This window comes from Marmota monax, unplaced genomic scaffold (genome assembly GCF_021218885.2).
Source record: "Marmota monax isolate L192 unplaced genomic scaffold, Marmota_monax_Labrador192_F-V1.1 WCK01_AAM20220418_F8-fsc00035, whole genome shotgun sequence".
Classification (NCBI taxonomy): domain Eukaryota; kingdom Metazoa; phylum Chordata; class Mammalia; order Rodentia; family Sciuridae; genus Marmota; species Marmota monax.
This window is the reverse complement of record NW_026691961.1, coordinates 9,882,496-9,901,796: the sequence shown is the minus strand read 5'-3', so window position 1 is coordinate 9,901,796 and position 19,301 is coordinate 9,882,496. Positions and strand designations below refer to the sequence as shown.

Sequence of the window (19,301 nt, the reverse complement as noted above, 5' to 3'; positions counted from 1 at the left end):
CATCACGTATTTGTGTAATTGTCTCTCACTACTCAACTGTAAGTAGCTACATGAGTGCAGACACTTTTTACTACCTTGCCTTGGGCACCTGAAAGTGTACCTGGTACGTGATAGGTGATCAGGAAACACTGGTGGGATGAATGAAGTTTTTTTTTTTTTTTTAAACAAAAATCCCTAATACAACCATCCACAAATAAGCACTATTCATGTTGTATGTGTTCTTACAGTTGTATATCTATGACCATATTTCTAAGACAAATCAGGAATCACTAAGTCATATTCTGTTGATTCAATAGTATAGATATCTTTTAGTGTCAGTATGTTCAAATAAAATGTATCAGTTTTGTAAGCTGCATAGTATTCCACAGCATGGAAGTTCCATATTTTATTTAAAGCACTCTCCTTCCAGTAGGATAGGGGAAGGGAGGAGGGGAGGCAAAGGCGAGGTATTGGGGAATGAAACTCACTATATTATGTTGTGTGCAGGTACAAATATGTAACAATGCATTTCACTATTATGCATAATTATAATGCACCAAGGTCTGGAAAGAGAAAGTAATTTAAAAAATAGGATCGGACATGGCTAGAGTTGTGGCTTGGTGGTAGAGCACTGGCCTAGCTCGTGTGAGACACTGGGTTCAATCCTAGGCAACACATAAAAATAAATAAATAAGGTCAGTGTTTTAATCTACAACTAAAGAAAAATATTTAAAAAAAATAGGATCAGACATACAAACAAAAAACAAAGTACCCTTGGACGTTTAGATCATTTACAATTTTTGGAATTTACAAATAAACCTGTATATATACCTTAGTGCATTTGTTTGAACACCCTGCTACAGCACTGACATTTGATTGAATTTTAAGTCTGTAGCTTAATATTGGGGAGATACAATGTTTTTACAATAATGTTTTCCCATACAGAAATATACATTTGTAATATATTTTAGTAAAATTTTGTAGTCTCCTCATTTGTTCTTTTAAAAAATAGGTCGTTTCTTTTTTTCAAGTTCCTTTATAATTTTGTGGTTGTGAATATTTTTCCCCATTGTATTATTTACTTCAAGCAGGAGATTAAAAACATGTAAGTAGTGGGGCTGGGGTTGTGGCTCAGCGGTAGAGTGCTCACCTAGCACATGCGAGGCTCTGGGTTCAATTCTCAGCACCATATAAAAAATAAATAAGTAAATAAAGGTATTGTGTCAACCACATTAAAAAATATTTTTTTAAAAAAAGTGTAAGTAGAGCTCGGATTGTAGATCAGTGGTAGAGCACTTGCTTAGCATGTGTGAGGCACTGGGTTCAATTCTCAGCACCACATATAAAACAAATCAATAAAGTCCATTAATAACTAATAAAAATATTTTTCTAAAAAAACCACCTCAATAATTTGAACAAAATCTGATACAAAGATTTGTTGTTAAATCACACACACACCCAAATGTTACCTACTAAAAGAGTCTCTAATAACAGTTTCAGAAGTAGCAACTTCAGGAAGCAAATTCTGCTTTTAGGATGAGGGCACAAACTCAAAACTTCCCCCCTTTTCAATTCAAGGCGGAGATTTGGACCTCTAAGAGCCCACCGCTGTGACAAGTGCACACAGCTGGCAGTCAGGGAAAACTTGCTGGAAGTGAATGCCCAAGGTTTCCTCACCTTCTCTCTATCGGCCTGCACTGGGAGACGGAAGTCCCTTTCTCCAGCTCCGGCCTTACAGCGTTCTTCTAACGCCCTCTACTGGCAAAGACTAATAAATGGGCCAGCATTTCAGGACCATTAAATTTCCATTCAATAATTTAGAGAAGACAGCAAGTCAATCACCTGGTCCTTCCTGGCTTAACCAAGGGCAGATTTTTTTTTTTTTTCTTTTGCACTATAAAGCAATAGGGTGTGTCTCTGCGTTAGCGCATTGGACGATGTAGAGGCCCTGGCTTGAGCGGCACGTGTTGGGACAGCATGGCTCCATGCATTATGTGCTGTGGAAGGTGACCAAGTGCGCTTCCCAGGTAGGCATTAAGCACCTGTGAGGAAACATGGGCGTTTCTCCAAAACTGCAGGCACTGAGCGGTGTTGGAGCCCTGTGTCCCTGGGATGGGAGGCTATCACTGGTTGCAAGTTTAGGAACAATATTCTGTTTTGAGTTGACAAATACAAGCTGTAATGCATTTCTCATAGTGCCTATCCAGCCTTCATGAGCCATCCACTGTTCACCCCATCCTTCCCAGGTCCCTGGTGGCCATGTTTGCATTATGTGAATCTGTCCCACCAAATGGACTGCCATGGGGAAAGAGATAGTTGTTTGACTCAGACTGAGTTCACTAGCTCCTCTCTACTTGGAATCGAGAACTGGGACTAAGGGAGATTCCAGTCACTTTTCTGTGTTGTTGCCCTGTAGAGTAGATTCATGAACTGACAGTGTTCTTTCCTCTTGTTTTCTATATACAAGATCAACTGAGATTGTGGCTCAGAGGTAGAATGCTCGCCTACCACATGTGAAGCACCGGGTTTGATCCTCACCACCTCATAAAAATAAAAAAGATATTGTGTCCACTTATAACTAAAAAATAAATATTTAAAATATCAGTGAATAAGAATGCATCAACAGGGGAAGATGGGAGTGGCCTGAGGGAGGCCACAGGAAAAAAAAAAGAGACTGGAAAAGCTTCCTTGGTCCCAGGCCCTGCCTGAGACCTACATGTTCCATGAGACTGTCTTGTCTCTTTACAAAAAAAAATCCCCCTTTTGTTTTTGCTGGCTTTCTTTGTGTCAATCAGAGAGCCTTAAGCATTACATGGTCATTGGCTACACGAGTACCTTCTTGCTTGTCATATGTATGACCAAAATAGTATTTTACTTGCTGCAACCTATTAATGGCAAGTTGCTGGAGTTTTTTGGGGTTTGTTTTGTTTGTTTGGTGGTGCTGGAAATCAAACCCAGTGTCTGGTACATGTTTGACAAGTGCTCTTCCACTGAACTATCTCCAGCCAAGTTTTTGTTTGTTTGTTTGATGTTTGGTTTTGGGAGGGTACCAGGATTGAACTCAGGGGCACTAGACCACTGAGCCCCACATCCCCAGCCCTATTTTGTATTTTATTTAGAGACAGGATGTCACTGAATTCGCTTAGCACCTTACTTTTGCTGAGGCTGGCTTTGAACGGTGTTTGTTTTGTTTTTAAACTGGAAATGAACCCAAGGGTGCTTTACCACTGATTATATCCACATTCCTTTTATTATATTTTGAGATAGTGGCTCACTAATTTGCTGAGGCTGGCCTCAAACTAGCAATCCTCCTTCAACCTCCTGAGTTGCTGGGATTACAGGCCTGCGTCATTGCACCCAGCTCCAAATTGCTATTTTTGAGGGATCAAGCACACTAGTTTTCTAATATAAATTACCAAAAACTTGGTGTCTTACAACAAAACAAATTTATTATCTGACAAATCTGAAGACCAGAAGACTGAAATTTATCTCATTGGGTCCATTTCAAGATGTCTGCAGGGCTAGTTCCTTCTGGCAGCTTTCAGAGAATTCAACTGTCAATTCCAGTTCGTAGAGGTGCGGGCTTATGGCCCCTTCCTCCGTCTTCAAAGTGCATCATTCACTCAGCTTCTGTCAGCACCTCTCCTCTCTCCTGTAGTCAAATCTCCTTCTGACCCCCTTTTATAAAAACCTTAACATTCCAGCATGATCTCTTCATGTTATAATCCTTAACTCTATCACATCTACAAAGATTATTTTTCTAAATAAGGAAACATTTTTAAGTTCTAGAGATTAGGAATACTTTGGGGTTATTACTCAACCTACTCTAACCCATAGAGGATCTTTTCAAGTTACATGGATAGTACTTCAATTTATAACCTCAAGTGGAATAATTAAAATTGCAGCTCTGAGCCAGTGTGGTGGCCCACACTTGGGCAGCTTGGGAGGCTGAGGCAAAAGGATCATGAGTGCAAATCCAGCCTCAGCAACTTAGCAAGGCTCTAAGGAACTCAGTGAGACCCTGTCTCTAAATAAAATACAAAAAATGGCTGGAGATGTGGCTCAGTTAAGTGCCCATGGGTTTAATCCCTAGCCAAAAAAAAATGTGCCCTGAAAGCAAACTAATGAGCACTTGAGTTTCCATCTTTAAGCACCACTACCACTGAGCTACCCAAATATATATATATATATATATATATATATATATATAAACACACCCAGTTGTGCTTTATCACTGAGCTCTATCTCCGGACCTTTTTATTTTGAGTCAGGGTCTCATTAAGTTGCTGAGGCTGGCCTAAAACTTGTGATCCTCTTCCCTTGGCCTGCGTATATACCTATGTGTTTGTATTTTTTCCCCTTTTGTGGTTCTGGGGATTTATCAAGGATCTTGCACATGCTAGCCAAGTGTGATACCACTAAGCTACATTCCCAGCTACTCTGTACATATATTCTTTTTTTAAAAAAGAAATTTAGATGTTGATGGACCTTTATTTTATTCATTTATTATAGCGGTGCTCAGAATCAAACCCAGTGCCTTGCACATGCTAGGCAAGCATCTACCACTGAATCACAACCTCAGTCCCAGTACATACATATATACATATACATATATATATATATATATATATATATATATATATATATATAATTTTTCTTTTGTTCAGGGGATCAAGCTCAGGGGCACTCAACCACTGAGCTACATCCCCAGCCACATCCCCTGCTGTCTCAACCTCCCCAGCTGCTGAGATTACAGGTGTGCACCACTGTGCCCAGCTAGAGGACATACTTTCTAATGAAGACCTTGTGTTATGATTCAAATGTGATAGAAACACAAAATAATATAAATGTTCAATGTATTAGTTATCTATTGCTGTGTAACAAATTTCTCTGAAACTTGGTGGTTTAAAATAAAAAATTGTTATCTGCAGATGTGATGGTGCATGCTTATAATCCCAATGGCCTGAGAAACTGAGGCATGAGGATTGCAAGTTCAAAGCCAGTCTCAGCAACTTAGTGAGGCCCTAAGCAACTTAGTGAGTCTGTCTCAAAATAAAAAAAAGGATAGAGAGGTGGGACTGGGACTATGGCTAGTGGCAGAGCAGTTGCCTAGCATGTGTGAGGCACTGGGTTCCTTCTTAGCACTGCATAAAAATAAGCAAATAAACACATTCTGTCCATCTACAACCACAAAAAAAAAATTAAAATTGACTGGAGATAATTGTAGATGCAGAATATTTGTCATAATTAAACTGTGAAAAGCCCCCCACAAATAAAATAAAAAGAGGCTGAAAATGTGGCTCAATGGTTAAGTACCCCTGAGTTCAATCCTTGGGACAAAAAAAAAAAAAACATTATCTCACTCAGTTTTAAGTTCTGGCTCAGGATCTTTTCAGATGTTGCCATCACAATGTCAGTGGGAGCCCCAGTCATCCTTGGATCACACACATAGCTATTGGCAGGAGACCAAAGTTTCCCATGGGGGCTTCCCTACAGGACTGCTTGAGTGACACACTGTTTTTCCACTATGCAACCCATTTCAGTGCCTGTAGAATACAGGCAGAGGGCAGGCAATGATTCAAGACCACAGTTTGCTCTGGCATGGGGCACTATTGAGTGACCCATTTCTAAATAATGTAAATATGTTCCAGGGGGGGGATGTGGCTCAAGCGGTAGTGCGCCCACCTGGCATGCGTGCGGCCCGGGTTCGATCCTCAGCACCACATACAAACAAATATGTTGTGTCCACCGATAACTAAAAAATAAATATTAAAAAAAAATGTTCCAGTTTTGGATTGGTTGATCTGCTCTGTCAGCCATATAACCCAAGACATAATGGAGCTTAGTGCCAGTGGCTGGTAAAGGGATGTTATATAGAAGGCTTATCAGGATGCTATAGATGAATGATAATATAAACCTGTTCCAGTTACTGATATGTCCCAGCTCCAAATTTTTCCTTCAGTTGCCTGCTAAATAAAGTGAACTCCGCCTCATTTTCCTTTGCCAACTGACATGATGTTAGGCTTTGTCAGTAAAGGGCACTAGAGAAACACTGTAAGAGGATGGGGTTTCTCTTCCAGATTCTGGTGTTCACTAGGAAGACTTCTGCAATACCCAGGGGCTCCCCAGCCCAAGCTCCTGCGGCCTGGGAGGTGTCTGTAGCCGGAACTCCCACAGTATGAAAACATGTACTTCCAGTACACATTCCAGCAAGCAGCACCTAGGAGCTAGACGCTTTTCCCACAGTTCTGGTTAGATTTGTAGCAGAGACAAAGGTGTCTGATGAGACATTGCTCTGCGATCATCCTTCAAGATGGATTTCTAGCAAGTTTCACCTGTGGATACAACAGCCATTTCCCTGAAACTCAGTGAGCCTCAGACATGCCTACTCCACTGTTTGGGTCTCAGTACAGGGACAGGGAAACCGTCTTCTATGAGTGCTCCAACTCAACCCAGGTTGTGGCTGTTGCTGCTATCTGCTGTGACCCTATGACTTAAATAGAGGTCTTCTCACTAGTCAACCCTTTTCTGAATGCAATCTTTCACAGCTAATAATTCCATACATAAAAATTTTCCTGTTCAAATTGTGTGGTGATGCACACCTGTTCAAATCACTGTTTTCTCTCTTCTGTTTGGACCTGTCTGATAATTAGTACAAAGTGGTCTCAGGAGACAGGAATGTCATTTCAGCTCCTGGAACACCCATTCCATTTGCTTGAAACGTTCTTCCTCCAAAATCTTACAAAACAGCCTTTTCTCAGCCTTCAAGACTCAGTTTAAATGTCTCCTTCCCTAAAAGGGTTAGTTCCTACCATCTTCTACTGCTTCGCCTAGTCCCTTTCTTTCTGGCATTCGCCACTACTAGTAATTAATGTGTCATTTCTATTTGTCAATTTCCTCCGCTGACAAAGGCAAAGGTCTTGCCTGGCTTTTTCGTCCTCAACTTTTAGCAAAAGACTTGGAATGCAACCGTTCATTTCATATTTGAAAATAATGGAGATAAACCGGGCGTGGTGATGCACACCTGTAATCCCAGTGGCCCCGGAGCCCGAGACAAGAGGATCGTGAGTTCAAAGCCAGCCTCTGCAATGGCGAGGTGCTAAGCAACTCTATAAATAAAATACAAAATAGGGCTGGGATGTGGCTCAGTGGTCGAGTTGAGTTCAATCTCCGGTACCAAACAAATCTGGAGGAGATAAGGCAGCAAAGCCCCTCTTGTTCACGTTTCTTGCCGCCCTAACCTATCACAGCATCAAGAGCCACGTCCATCAAGAGCACCGCGCGCGTCAGCAGCTTCCCTGAAGATGCCTACATATCCTTCCCGGCCGCACCCACGCCTGCCTCTCCCGCGGCAATACCCTGGGCCACTGCTTGGGAGCTGGGAAGATGCAAAACTGCGAGCGGGAGACACGGGTCTCACGAGTTCGGAGCAGATGCCAGGACTCCCTCGGAGCAGAATACTTGCAGGCGGTTGTTTGGACCGGAAGTGGCCGAGGGAAGTCGGAAGTGGTCCGGTCCCAGCCCGGCACCTAGACATCGCAGCGCTGGACTCCGGAAGTCGGCGGTGGGAGGGCTGTAAAGACTCAGGGGTCACGGGGAAGCCCAGCACCCGGGTCGCTAGTTCCTCTGACATCCGACGCATGAAACCTGAGCGCTTCAAAGGTAGAAACTCAAACCTTTGCCAGGGGAAACGCCGCAGTGGGCACAAACGTTAGCCGCGATTGGCCAGTTCTGCTGGAGACGCCCTCGCCCCGCCACGATATTTGATTGGTTGAGGGCATCAGGGGCAGGGCTTGCGGTTCTAGAGGTCCGGCTGTGTGGGGAGATCCAGGAGGAACCTCATCAGCTCCGAGGAACGGTCCCCGGCTAGAGATGAGCAGAGGCCGACGACCGGGCCGGCCAGGCAAGGCGGGGAAGCCAGCTGGGCCCTGAATACAGGCCGCAGGGAAAGAATGGGAAGCTCAGACGGAAACCCCCTGCTCCCTTCGCTCTCCAACCTCTCTTGGCGGCGCAGGTCAAGGGTAAACCATTCAGGTTGAGTTCTATAGTGGTGGAGCAGCTGGAATGTAGGATGTGAGCATAGGCCAGGCCAGGCCTCTCAGCCGCCTCACCCTCTACCCAGACACCAAGATGGTTCTCTGGCTTTCTTCCCCTAGTCTCCCACCCATCACCCATCCAATTATGAGTACACTTGTATCTGATACTAGAGGCCCTTCCACAAACCAACCCCAACTGCTTCCTCAGTCTTATTTGCTCTTATAAAATATTTTCCAAAGTGCCACCTTCCATTGTTAACATACTTTTGCCAGACCCGTCCCAGAATGGTGGCTTCTAGGCGGATGGGCAGAAGTGGACCTAGCCTGTAGAGATGATGTGCAGGTTACTATCCATGGGGCCCTTGGAACCACATCCCTCTGCACTCTGCCGTAAGAGGGGAAACATTTCTCCTGGATATTGTGATCTGAGCTATCCAGAAGCCAGAGTGAAGATTATAAATGACTGCCTGAATCATTCCACAACTCTCCGGCTGGCTCAAGTCCTGACACCTGGTCTCCAATGGGTCAGCCACACAGTCTGAGGAACTGAAATCAAAGTAGGCAATACTCACTGTGCAAATGGGACCTCTGTGCTAAGCTACTGTGACAAGTACGGACGCTTCAAGTGTCATTTTAACAAGCCTCCTTTTCACCTGTTTCCCCTTCACTAAAAAAGCTCCCTGACAAGCCAGGTGCAGTGATGCATGCCCTAGTCCCAGCTGCTTGGGAGGCTGAGACAGGAGAATCGTTGAGTTCAAAGTCAGACTCACTCAGTGAGACCCTGTCTCTAAATAAAATACAAACTAGGCCTAGGGATGTGGCTCAGTGGTTGAGTACCCCTGAGTTCAATCCCCACTACCAAAAAAACCTCCCTGACAGCAACTGCTTTACAAGTGACAGCCCCCCTCAGCCTCTCACACTAAGTCAAACAGAGGAATCCCATTTCTGGCTGACTAGAACTATGAGGATAAGCTGAAGGAAGCAATCTGCTTGCTTTCAGCAAGACTCCACCAAAGCTTGCTTGGCTCCACCAGTCAGCAGCTCATCTGTGTCCAGCTGATTGTATGCCCCAGACCACCCCCATGTTCAATTGAATCCAATGTCCCTGGTGGTCAAGACCATTGACTGTTCTACTTTTTTTAGACAGTCCTGCCTCATAATATTACTAGACAGTAAACAGAGACACATGGAAATAAGGATATTTCTTACAGGATAAAACACCAAACTGGGAGTCATGGTCCATGCCTATAATCCAAACTACTCCAGAGACAGAAACAGGAGGATCACAAGTTCAAGGCCAGCCTAGGCAATCCAGTAAGACCAGCTTGGCACAGGTGTCTTAAAAAATGGCTGCGGATGTATCTTAGTGGCAGAGTGCTTGCCTAGCATGCACAAGACCCTACTGCAGAATGAATTTTAAAAATACGTGAAATGGGCTGGGGTTGTGGCTCAGCGGTAGAGCACTTGCCTAGCACATATAAGGCCCTGGGTTCAATCCTCAGCACCACATAAAAATAATTAAAGGTATTGTGTCCAACTAAAAAATATTAAAAAAAAAAAAAAACATGAGACATCCGATGCAAATATGACACCAATTTCCAGCTCTCTGGTTGTATGATTCTGGGCAAGTGACTGGACTTTTCTCTTATCCTGTTTCCTCATTTATAAAACTCAGATAATAAAATCCATTCAACTGCAGAGAGTAGAGGTGATATATATGGGGGCTTGGCCCCATGCCTAGAAGTTAACAACTGGCAGCTATTGTTACTATTCCCAGTCATCCTGTGCAAGCCATTACAATCCTTAGGAGCTGGAGCCAACCAGGGCTGCAGGTATCTTGGTGGCTTTATAAACAAGTAGAGTCTCTGTGGCCTCCCTGATGCAGACATTTTCATAGTCAGCTGGTATGAGTTGAATGTTACTTTAGCAGCTGAGCCACAAGTATAGCATAATAGGCAGAATCTACTCCTTCGAAGAAAAAGACAGTGGGAAATGGAAGCCACAGAGGTTAAAACAGAAGACTAGGACTAAAGTAGAGTCAGGCAGGGACAGGTAGGTAGGACAAATTACAAAGAACTTACAAAGGTCAACTAGGTAAGAAGCAACAGAGAAGAGGTGACAGTAGATGCATAATGGACCAGGAAGCAAAGTGGTACCTGGTAAGTGGCCCCAATGGAAACGGAAGAAAAGGGCCAATCACAAAACAGCCACAGTGCCTGAAAGGAGATGGGGACAGCAGGAAACACTGAGCAGAAGTTTTCAGACTGGCTATGTCCAACTCCCACTTCCCAAAGAGAGGAGCCAAAGAAGAGTCCAGAGATTAGTGTGCAGTGAACTTTCTTGGGATATGATGGCAGCAGCAGACATCCCCACCAGGGGTCCATTTACAGGAGTGGCTGGCTTCAGACTTGGAAACCTGTCTGCATTCAGAAGCCTCTGTTCATAGATTTATTCCAACGTTCTAAAATGGGCTCTGGCCAAAAGGACCTCAAACGTACTCAAGGCTGAAGATAAGGGTGTCCAAAATAAGAGCAGGTGAGTCAGGGATGAATGAGGACACGATTGACCCAGGAGCCCCCCACTCCCCGGGGTTCAACAGTGCCCACAAGACAGAGCAGTAGTCCACAGCTTGAATTCCAAGGTCTTTAATTTTCCCTAAGTGCCTGTGCCTTCTCACCCAAGCTACTCCCACGTTGCCATGCCCCACCCTGCGCCTGTACCTCCCAGGCTCCCTTCCCTCAACCCTTGGCTCCCACCACCTCCACCAAGGCCAGGAGCAAAGGCTGTTGCTCCTACACAGGGCCCAAATTCAATGGGGCTGTCCCAGCTGCCCTGGGTGCACTGCCCCCACCCTAGGTGGGAGCAGGCGGGGGTGCAGCCAGAGCCCCAGCAGCTGCCGCTCCCAGCATCAGCATAGCCAGGGCCTTGGGCCCAGTAGTGTGGATCTTCTCATGCCGGTGGAGATTGGAGCGCCGGCTGAAGCTCTTGCCGCAGAGTGGGCAGGAGTAGGGCCGCACGCCGCGGTGAGTGCGCTGGTGGGCGGTGAGGTGCGAGCTGTGGCTGAAGCTCTTGCCGCAGTCGAGGCAGTGGTAGGGCTTCTCGCCAGTATGCGTGCGGTTGTGTGCTATGAGGTTGGAGCGCTGGCTAAAGCACTTGCCACACTCTGGGCAAGGGTAGGGCTTGACGCCAGTGTGGGTACGCTGGTGGGTGACCAGGGCTGAGCTCTGTGTGAAGCACTTGCCGCAGATGGGGCATTTGTGCGGCTTGGCACCGGTGTGGGTGCCCTGATGCGTGACCAGGTCCGAGCGGCGCGTGAAGCGCTTGGCACAGCGGTCACACACGTAGGGCTTCTCACCAGTGTGGATGCGCTGGTGTTGGATCAGTGTCGAGTGGTGGCTGAAGCTCTTCCAGCACGAGGGGCAGGTGTAGGGCTTCTCACCGGTGTGGATGATCTGGTGCTGGATGAGATGCGAGCTGCGGCCGAAGCGCTTGCCACAGTCTGTACAGGCGTAGGGCTTCTCACCTGTGTGCGTGCGCCGGTGTGTCACCAGGTGCGAATGCCAGCTGAAGCTCTTGCCACACTGCTCGCACTTGTAGGTCTTCTTGCCTAGATCACTATCAGGGGCCAGGCCCTCCTCACTGCTGTCTGTGGCACCCTTCTCGTCCTTGTTGGGTTTTTCTGGGTCATGGCCCTCCAGTGCCTTCACAGGAGGGGCTGGATTTGGCTCTCTTGCTTCCAGAGGAGCCAGCTGTTCTGCATCTCTGGCGGACAGAGCGTTCTGACCGCTGGCTCCCTGCTGCCCACACTGCAGGACACCCCCTGGGGCCCACCGGGTTTTGGTTGGCAAGGGCTTCACATCCCCTAGGGCTCCCATGGGTGCAGCTGGCACCTCCTTCCCCACCTCCAAGGTTCCTGGAGAAAGAGAGAGGGTTTCCAGAGAGACAAGCTTCTGGAAGGGCCCCAGAGGGTGGGGAACCCACAGGAAATCCAGGGGATGGATTCTGGGAGATAGGAAAGGGGAAAAGGAAGTAGGGGAAATCTGGAGCCAAGAACCACCCTTTAGGAAGGAGCCATCTAGTGGCCCTGCACCCACAAAAAACAGAAAGTCCGTATCAACAAGGAGTACCCGGGAATGACTGGGCAAACGGTCCTTCCCCAGAACAAGGCACACACCAAGTCCCTCACCTGAACCAGGGCCTCTCTTCTCTTCCTTCTCAGCTCCTGTCTGCCGGCTGGAGCTGGCAGCCTCGCCCTTTCCCTGCACTTGGGGGGCCCAGAGAGGCCTGCTGAAGGGAAACCCTATCCAGAAAGAGGACACATTCAGCAAAGAACTTCTGGAGCTGCCAACTGTAGACATCATCCCTCCAAAAACTAATGAGGCAAGAGGGGCAAGTGAGGGCTGGGGATGTGGCTCAAGCGGTAGCGCACTCGCCTGGCGTGCGTGTGGCCCGGGTTCGATCCGCAGCACCACATACAAACAAAGATGTTGTGTCCGCCGAAAACTAAAAAATAAAAATATTAAAAAAAAAAAAAAGAGGGGCAAGTGAGGCTCCAGAAACATGAGGCAAAACAACATGCGCTCAAAAATTGCTTCAGGCCAGGCAGGGATGGTGGCTTATACCCATGATCCCAGTGACCCAGAAGCTGAAGCAGAATTGCAAATTTAAGGCTAGCCCCAGCAAGTTAGCAAGATTGTCTCAAAACACAAAAGAATGAAAAATGGGGCTGAGATTGTGGCTCAGCAGTAGAGCGCTCGCCTAGCATGTTCGAGGCCCTGGGTTCGATCCTCAGCATCATAGAAAAATAAAATAAAGATATATATATGAAATAAAAAGGGCCGGAGGCAGTGGCACATGCCTGTAATCTCAGCGGCTCAGGAGGCTGAGGCAGGAGGATCCTGAGTTCAAAGCCAGCCTCAGCAACGACAGGCATTAGGCAACTCAGTGAGACCCTGTCTCTAAATACAAAATAGGGCTGGGAATGTGGCTTAGTGGTCAAGTGCCCCTGAGTTCAATCTCCAGTACCAAAAAAAAAAAAAAAAAAAAAAAAGAATTTAAAAGGCATCTGGGAACATAACTCGGTGGCAGACCACCTGGGGTTCAATCACCAGTACCAAAGGAAAAAAAAGGTGTGTGTGTGGAGGGGGCCTGAGGTGCAGCTCAGTGGTAAGCTACTTGCCTAACATGTAAGAGACCCTTAGTTTAATCCCCAGCACCTTAAAAAAAAATTTCCTTCCTATCCCCTTTCAGGGTAGCACCCAACTATACTCCTCCCAATGCTGAGCCAACTGACTCCTGATTCCCTGAATAAAGTCTCAGAATCTGAAAGGGAGGAGCCCAGGTTCTGAGGCCAGGTGAGGACAGCAATTCCCTTCCCTTGTCACAGTCTCCAATCAGTGGGCCCAGTAGCCTAAGACATTGGAAGGGCTATCTCACTCCTGAACTTGCATGTGGCTGGGAGGGTTGGAGGCTGCAGAAAGGCCAAGTGGGAGGGCCTGGGACAAGGGGCCAGGTACACTGACAACCAAGAAGTCATGAGACCAAAGGGCCCATCTGCCAATTCCCTGGGGTGAGAGGCCCTGGGAATTCTAGTTAAGTCAGTAAGACAGCAGAGGGGCCTTGCCTGTCATGACTTGTGGGAGAAAAGGGATTTTTTGGATCAATGAAGTGGGTTACAGCCTCTCTGAGGCCTGCCCTGGGGCTGCAAATAGATGCTAAGTTCTTTCTGATCTCCCAGGATTTGCCTGGACTTGTTGGTCTGGCCCTGAGGAATATTAACAACGGGTAGTATGCAAGCCTAAGATAATTATAGGAGTGAGGATGACTGGTATGATCCCACAGAGATCTCAAGGCTACACTGAAGTCAAGGGTGGAATTGCCAAACGCCCAGATTGCACCTGGACTAGCAGGTATGCAATGGCTATTTACTGAATGAATGAATCACAATGAAGACCTCATCAAATTCTGTCAAAAAAAAAACTAGTCTGCAAATAAGGAGTAAAAACCTGGGACTTAACTACCTGCCATCAGAGAAACCAAGGGAGCCCCTCTGAGAAGCACATGCTTCCTGGGCTCCCTAGAGCCTATAGGGCCTGAGAGGTTAGCTGATGCCACCCACAGAGCAGCCCACAGACCTAGAGTCAAGCTCTCTGCAAACACCTGCAAAGCTGGGGCTTGGAGAAGGAAGACAGAAATACTGGGATAAATTAAAGCAATGAAAGATTGGAAGAAAAGCAGAATCCTCAGATCAGTACTGTCCAAAATAGCAGCCACCAGCCATGGCTACTCAAGCTCCAATCTGAGTTGAGCAAAGCTAAAAAAAAAAAAAAAAATTAAAAACTCACTTGCTCTAGCCACATTTCCAATGCTCAACAGCCACTGGGTTTAGGGACACCATTCTAGTGCAGATGCAGAATATTTCAATCCCTGTGGAAAGTTCTACAGAACACTACTGTCTAAATTAACAAAGTGGGGAAAGGGAGCAGAACTGATGTGGGGGGCCAACAGGGAGGTAATGAGCCTACCACAGGTGAGCCCTCACCCAAGGCCAGCCCATTTCTCTTCTGTAGCACGTCCCTATAGAAGTTCTGCTGGGTGTGGTCCAGACGTCCCCACTCCTCCCGGGAGAGGTACAGAGCCACATCTTCAAAGGTCACTGGCATCTGAAACAACATGAAGCATGCTATAGACACAGTGGGGCAAACAGAGACACCAAGACATGTGGTGAGATTGCAGCCTCCCAACTGCTGCCTCCAGCTACCCTGACCTGATTGTCAAATATAAGAGACCTTTTTGGGGGAGAGTTGTTTCAATAACAAAGCAGTACTACTTAGGGACCACAGCCAAAGCTCAGGATCTCCTTCCTCAGCTCAGACCCTAAAGGAAGATTCACACATCAGAGACCCATCTCTCCACTTCCCTCTGCTTTTCTTCCAGCTGTGGCCAGAGTGACCGAAGACCCTAAGCCTGGAAAATGGTATTCAGATTCCAGCTACACTTCAGTGAGAGTCCTGAGCAGCAGGTTCCAGATCCAAGTGGGAAGGTCAGTGAGGCCATGACTTTACATGTGGAGCCAGCAGATCTGGAAGGGCTGAGCACCAAGTCGGGATCTGGGAAGGCCCTGCCTCCACTTGGGCAGCTAGAAGAGGAGGCAAAGAGACTGGCATAGACACTCACCTGGGACCAGGCAGTGAGGAGCGCTGCGGCCATCTGCCGATCTCGGGTCCTCCCCTCATGGGAAAGCATGGGGATCCGAGAAGGAAGGGCTATGGGAGGAGAGTGGTGACTGACTCAAACTGCTGGATGCTGCTGCTCACCCAGCCACTTCAAACTCCACCCCACCCCAAACCAAAAAGACAGGCAGGCATATGCACAGGTAGACATCTGGGTCCCTTTCCAGGTTAAGGACCCTCAGCCCTACCCAGGCTGGGCCTCCACCTTCCCCACAGTTGCTTATCCAGGCGCCTTTGTCCACATCCCTCTCCTACCTCCCCCAGGCAAGAAGAGAGCTTTCTCCTTAGGGCCAGGACTTAGAGGCACCCAGTCCCGTGCACTTGGAGCCCTGTCCTCCTGTGAGGTCCCCTCAGAGTGCACCTCTTCCGGCTCTGTCTTAATGTGTGGTATCTTCTTCTCCAGCCCAGAGAGCATTTCTTGACAGGAATGCACATGACCTAGAACCTGGGAATGACAACCCACATCAGAACCCGGATGGCAGAACTCACACCCACATGCAAGAGACAGCTTGAAGGGCTGACCTCGCTTTCTCCCTCCAGTTCACCTCCCAGCAAGGAAGGAGTGGCAAGAGATGAAAGACTTGTCAAGCCATTGCCATAGTACACATAGTACTCAGGGGCACGCGACCACTGAGCCACATCCCCATCCATATTTTGTATTTTATTTATGTGTTTGTTTGTTTATTTATTTTTTACACAATACCTTTATTTTGTTTATTTTTATGTGGTGCTGAGGATCGAACCCAGGGCCTCACACATGAGAGGCAAGTGCTCTACCACTAAGCCACAGCCCCAGCCCCACTATTTTGTATTTCCTTTAGAGCAGGGTCTCACTGAGTTGCTTAGTGCCTCGCTTTTGCTGGGCTGGGACTGGCTTTGAACCCGCAATTCTCCCACCTTACCTTCCAGAGCTGCTGGGGTTACAGGCATGTGCCACTGCGCCTGGCTGCTGTTGTTTCTTTCTTTCTTTCTTGTTTTTTTTGGTGCTGGGGATTGATCAAACTCAGGGACTTGTGCATTTGAGGCAAGCACTCTACCAACTGAGCTATATCTTTAGCCCTGGCTGTTTTTTAATACATGATAAAATCAAGTAGATTGGGTTAAATAGTGTCTCTTCAAAATTCACATCTACCCTGAAGCACAGAATGTGACCTTATTTGGAAAAAGGGTTTTTTGGTGGTTGTTGCTGTTGTAGTCCTGGGGATTAAATGAGGCTGGAAAATGGAAAATGAGATAATCAAGCTAAGCATCTCAAGATGAGCCAGGCATAGTGGTGCATTCCTATAATCCCAGCGGCTCAAGAGGCTGAGGCAGGAGGATTATAAATTCAAAGCCAGTAAGCAATTTAGCATAGCCCTAAGCAATTAGTGAGACCCTGTCTCTACATAAAAAATAAAAAAAGCTGGAGATGTGGCTCAGTGGTTAAGTGCCCCTAGGGTGGGCCCTAAATTGGATGAGTGAGGTCATTATAAGAATAGAAGACAGGGACTGGGATTGTGGCTCAGTAGTAGAGTGCTCACCTAGCATGCATGAGGCACTGGGTTCGATCCTCAGCACCACATAAATGTAAAATAAAGATATTGTGTCCAACTAAAAATAAATAAATAAATATTAAAAAAGGAAAAGAATAGAAGACACAACTGAGTGTGGTGTGCACACCTGAGATCCCAGCAACTCAGGAGGCTGAGGAAGGATGATGGCAAATTCAAGGTCAGCCTGGGCAATTTAACAATTTAACAAGAACTTGACTCAAAATAAGAATTAACTACTGTCATGTATAACCAATTGGAACAAATTTAAAATTAAAAGGGATAGGGTATTTTAAAAAAAGAATAAGGGCTAGGATATAGCTCAGTGACATAGACATAGCACTCCTGAGTTCAACTCCTTCCCCACCTCAAGAAAAAAAGGTAAATAGAAGACACAGAAACACTGAGAAGGAAACAGAGATGGAGCAATGCTTGAGCCAAGGAGCATCAGGAGTCACAGGAGGCTAAAAAGGGTGGGAAGAACCTCTCCCCAGGCCAAAAGCCTCTGGAGGAGGCCTGGAGCAGCTGACAGCTTGGCTTCCAAGACCAGGAGAGAACAGATCCTGGTTGTCTTATGCAACCCAGTCAGTGGGAACTTGTTTCTACAGCTACAGGAAACTAACACCCCAAAGCCTAGGAATTAGACAAAGGCTCACAATCAGGCCTCTCAAAAACTCTGGGCAAGGCATATATATCCTCTCACTGAGAGAACCTTGGTGGTTCTCATGTCACTCAAGGCAAGGCTGGCCTTGTATTGGGAGTCACACCCATCCTTGCCTCACCCTCCCCGGTGTGTGTGTTCCAGGGGAAAGACCAGCTGTCAAGAGTGTCCAGGGCAGACCTAACAATGCCCTGACTGGCCTCTGAGACTCAGCTGCTCTGTTGCCTGCCTAGAACAGTCATAGGGGCATACACATGTGAGAGAAAGCCACCCACTCTAGAAATTTCTGGATAAACACAGAGTATGGGTAATTATTATTATTATTATTACTTTGTGTAGACTTGACGAATTCAACATCAACGGAGAATGTCGATCAGCAAGGCTTGTCAGGTTCAAGGCACACATAAAAAGCTGTTATGAAACAATGGTAATAATTCTTTGAACTTCCACAGCATAAAAACGGTAGCACTAGTGTGGCGCAGTGGCATACACCTGTAATCCCTGCAGCTTTGGAGGCTGAGGCAGGTGGACTGTGATTTCAAAGCCAACCTCAGCAAAAGTGAGGCGCTAAGCAACTCAGTGAGGCCCTGTCTCTAAATAAAATACAAAATAGGGCTGGGATGTGGCTCAGTGATCTAGTGCCCTTGAGTTCAATCCTTGTAACCTCCCCCAAGAAAAACAACAACACGGAAGCACTAATACTGGATGTGAATTTTTATTTATAACCACTACGACACTAGGCCAGAGGACACAGGCTTCTCTGACTTGAGCTCTAGTTGTGGGAGTTATCATTTCATTATCAAAAATTATGATCAGTTATGAGCTGACACTGCTTAGATGAATCTCATCCCATTAGCTCCTCCAAGATAGGAGGGAATGACAGGTACAGAATCTGCATTTTACAAAGGACAGAGCTGGTTCCCACAGGTCAGAGGACTGGCCTGAGTCACATGCCTTGCCTGCAAGTGACTCAGAGTCCTCCAACCCCAAGGCCAGAGACCCCAGTCCTCCACAGATGGTAATTACATACACACACACAGGCAGCAGGTGGTGCAGGCAGGACTGGGAGCTCAGACCCAGAGAGGTGAAGAGAAATGTCTTGGGGAGAAGGAAGTGGGGCATAGAACAAGTAGGCACAATTCGGAAAAAACCTCATTGGAGGACCCCACAGAACACCCCTGCTATTCCATGTGCCTGTTGACTACCTTTATTCACTGAACAAGGCAAAACAGTTACACCATAAATGCCAAATAGAAGGTATTTCCCATCATGCCACCTTCTCTCCAATATCTCCAACCCACTTCCCCCATCCACCAGCCCTGCACCCCCAGTGAGTCTAACTCTTCCTTTGCCCAGATACCCTGCTTAGAAAAATCATCTTGTCCCAGCTTCTTTCATGGCATACCTCTGCCCCCAGAACTTCTTACCTCCTGGGCTCTCTCCTTGTTCTCAGCAGCCTGGATGCTTCCACCATTTGCAGACATTTTCTATTTGAGAGTTAGGAAGAACAGCAAGTTGTTTCTCCTGCTTGCTGGCCAAGCCCCCTCCTGCTTTTGGCCATGAGCCTGAAAGAGCAGAAAGAAATCAGTCATCTTCAAGTGCCCTGAACAATCTCCATGCTGGACCAGACTTTCCTGGTCCTACCTGGTCTGCTAGATCCTATTCAGCAGTCCTACTTTTCTATCATGTTTTTAGTTTCCTGCTTTAAAAAAAAAAAAAAAAAAAAAAAAGGTACAAAGATATTGTGTACCCTATGCTTTGTTGCTGAGCCCCACATTTCAGAGCAAACAGCTCAGGGAAAGTGGGGGAAAATTGAAATGGTGGTTCCTGTCATCAAGAGCAGAAAATTCTGCAGAGATCCTAC

General features: G+C 46.7%; 1 protein-coding gene across 9 annotated transcripts; it reads right to left on the bottom strand.

The window, feature by feature from the left end:
* Positions 1-10,644: 10,644 nt before the first annotated feature.
* On the bottom strand, positions 10,645-19,002 carry Znf205 (zinc finger protein 205). 9 transcript variants are annotated; one of them, XM_046443530.2, is made up of 7 exons: positions 18,865-19,001; positions 17,768-17,848; positions 15,503-15,692; positions 15,192-15,280; positions 14,557-14,677; positions 12,202-12,315; positions 10,645-11,928 (listed from the first exon to the last, which is right to left on the bottom strand). In XM_046443530.2, the coding sequence occupies exons 1-7, from the start codon at positions 18,919-18,921 to the stop codon at positions 10,868-10,870; spliced, it is 1,713 nt and encodes a 570-aa protein (XP_046299486.1). In that variant the 5' UTR covers positions 18,922-19,001; the 3' UTR covers positions 10,645-10,867. The 9 variants fall into 9 exon arrangements, with proteins under 9 accessions (XP_046299486.1, XP_046299552.1, XP_046299512.1 ...); XM_046443596.2 differs by having other exon boundaries at positions 10,645-11,538; XM_046443556.2 differs by having other exon boundaries at positions 15,569-15,692.
* Between the last annotated feature and the right edge of the window lie 299 nt (positions 19,003-19,301).

Excerpts from the sequence above, each read along its gene's own strand:
- Znf205 (XM_046443530.2), bottom strand. The coding sequence starts at position 18,921 with ATGTCTGCAAATGGTGGAAGCATCCAGGCTGCTGAGAACAAGGAGAGA. Across the intron at positions 17,849-18,864 it reads ACAAGGAGAGAGCCCAGGAG|CTTTTTATGTGTGCCTTGAA; the intron begins GTAAGAAGTTCT and ends GTTTCATAACAG. Across the intron at positions 14,678-15,191 it reads TCCTCACTGCCTGGTCCCAG|ATGCCAGTGACCTTTGAAGA; the intron begins GTGAGTGTCTAT and ends ATGTTGTTTCAG.